Below are 1,637 nucleotides of genomic sequence, written 5' to 3'. Positions count from 1 at the left end.
AGTAAAAATAGTAAAATGGTGAGTCAAAGAGCAGAGAAATGCATATACGATCACTCTCTCTCTCTCTCTCTCTCTCTAACACACACACGCACACACACATACACACACACACACACACACACGTAAGTCCTTTCTCTTTCTGTATGTGTGTGTGTGTGTGAGTGAGTGTGTGTGAATCTATCTATCGACAGACATAGATAGAGAGATAGATAGATAGATAGATAGATAGATAGATAGATAGATAGATAGATAGATAGATAGATAGACATACAGAGAGCTCGATTCGATAAATAGATAGTCATAATGAATGAATGAATGAATGAATGAGCGATTGAACGAATGGAAGAATGAGAAAAATGAATAAGCGTGAGAAAAAAGAGAGAATATAACAAATTAAAAACCTACAAAAGAGACAGAAAGAAAAGCAGAGAGAGAGAGACAGACAGAGAGGGGTGCATAGGAAGAAAGAGAGAGAGAAAGAGTGAGAGAGAGAAAGTGGATTATATAGGAAGAGAAAGAGAGAGGGTGTTTGAGTAAGAGAAAAAGCATAAGAACGAACAAAGATAGACAGAAATCATCAGAGAGAGAGGGAGGGGAGGGGGAAGGAAAGAGAGGTGAGAGAGGGATAGAAGGAGGGTGAGAGATTACTAGAGTAACAAACTGAGATTTAATAAACTGGAAAAAGAAAAACACACACACACACAACATAAAAACAAAATAAGACAAGGAAATTTCAAGAAACGAATGTGTGGTGATGGTGATGGTGGTGGGGTAAAGGAAGAAAGAAAGAAAGCAATAAGAAAGACGCGCAAGAAGTTAAAAAAGATGTTTGTTACTCACCAGCCTTGCACGGATCTATATATAAATCGTCTGACGTTTTGTGTACAGGTGTTCGAGTGTTAGTGTTGGTATGTGTGTATTTATTAAGGTCTGTAAAATTTTTCACATTAACGGATCCATTCTGTAAGTTTCTTATGGTATGTAGCTCCGTCTTCGACTGTAGGTCTCTAACTGGAACTATATAACCCAAAACTGTACTGTACTGCAGACATAACATCATCGCAAGTCCCCACACAACTTGGCATCGTGTCGTCGTCCATCGACTTACCACGTTACAATTGTTATATTTATTATTTCTATTTATATTATTATTTATATTAATATTATTATAATTTTTATTATTAGTATTAGTATTATTATAATTATTATTATTATTATTATTATTATTATGATTCCGCGATTTTATCCAATTTGAACCGGGGCCTTTTGACTCGATGCTTGTATGATGTCTGTGGTTTTGTGTTTTATGTTGTTCTTGTTTATTGTCTCTACAACTTTCAACTCCATTTAGTCTGTTACTACTGTGAATGTTGTTGTAGTTTGTGTAGTTGTCATTGTGTTCCATGTTTTTAGTTGTACACCAATGTTCTGTGGTCCACTTCATAATGAATTCGTACGATCTAACATTTCACAAAACAAAGAATTGAAACTTAAAAGAGAAAAAAAAATCACCACCCTCAAATAAAGAAAGAAGCGATTTCCTTGTCTCGTATTTCCTTTCTTTGCCTTTTTTTTAAATCGTTTGTGTATTTTCTTTGTCTATTTCAAATAATATATAATATATATATATAATATAT

At 34.2% G+C, this 1,637-nt stretch overlaps 1 protein-coding gene across 1 annotated transcript in view; it reads right to left on the bottom strand.

The window, feature by feature from the left end:
* The window catches only part of LOC106882577 (tolloid-like protein 1), an 88,563-nt gene extending 86,946 nt beyond the window's left edge, over positions 1-1,617 (bottom strand). The window contains exon 1 of the mRNA XM_052968084.1: positions 841-1,617. Within this exon, the coding sequence (XP_052824044.1) occupies positions 841-1,444 (604 nt within the window). The 5' untranslated portion in view covers positions 1,445-1,617. The remainder of the gene's footprint in view (positions 1-840) is intronic.
* Between the last annotated feature and the right edge of the window lie 20 nt (positions 1,618-1,637).

Source organism: Octopus bimaculoides, chromosome 5 (genome assembly GCF_001194135.2).
Source record: "Octopus bimaculoides isolate UCB-OBI-ISO-001 chromosome 5, ASM119413v2, whole genome shotgun sequence".
NCBI lineage: Eukaryota > Metazoa > Mollusca > Cephalopoda > Octopoda > Octopodidae > Octopus > Octopus bimaculoides.
Note: the sequence above shows the minus strand (reverse complement) of the source record. Positions and strands in the feature narration are given on the sequence as shown.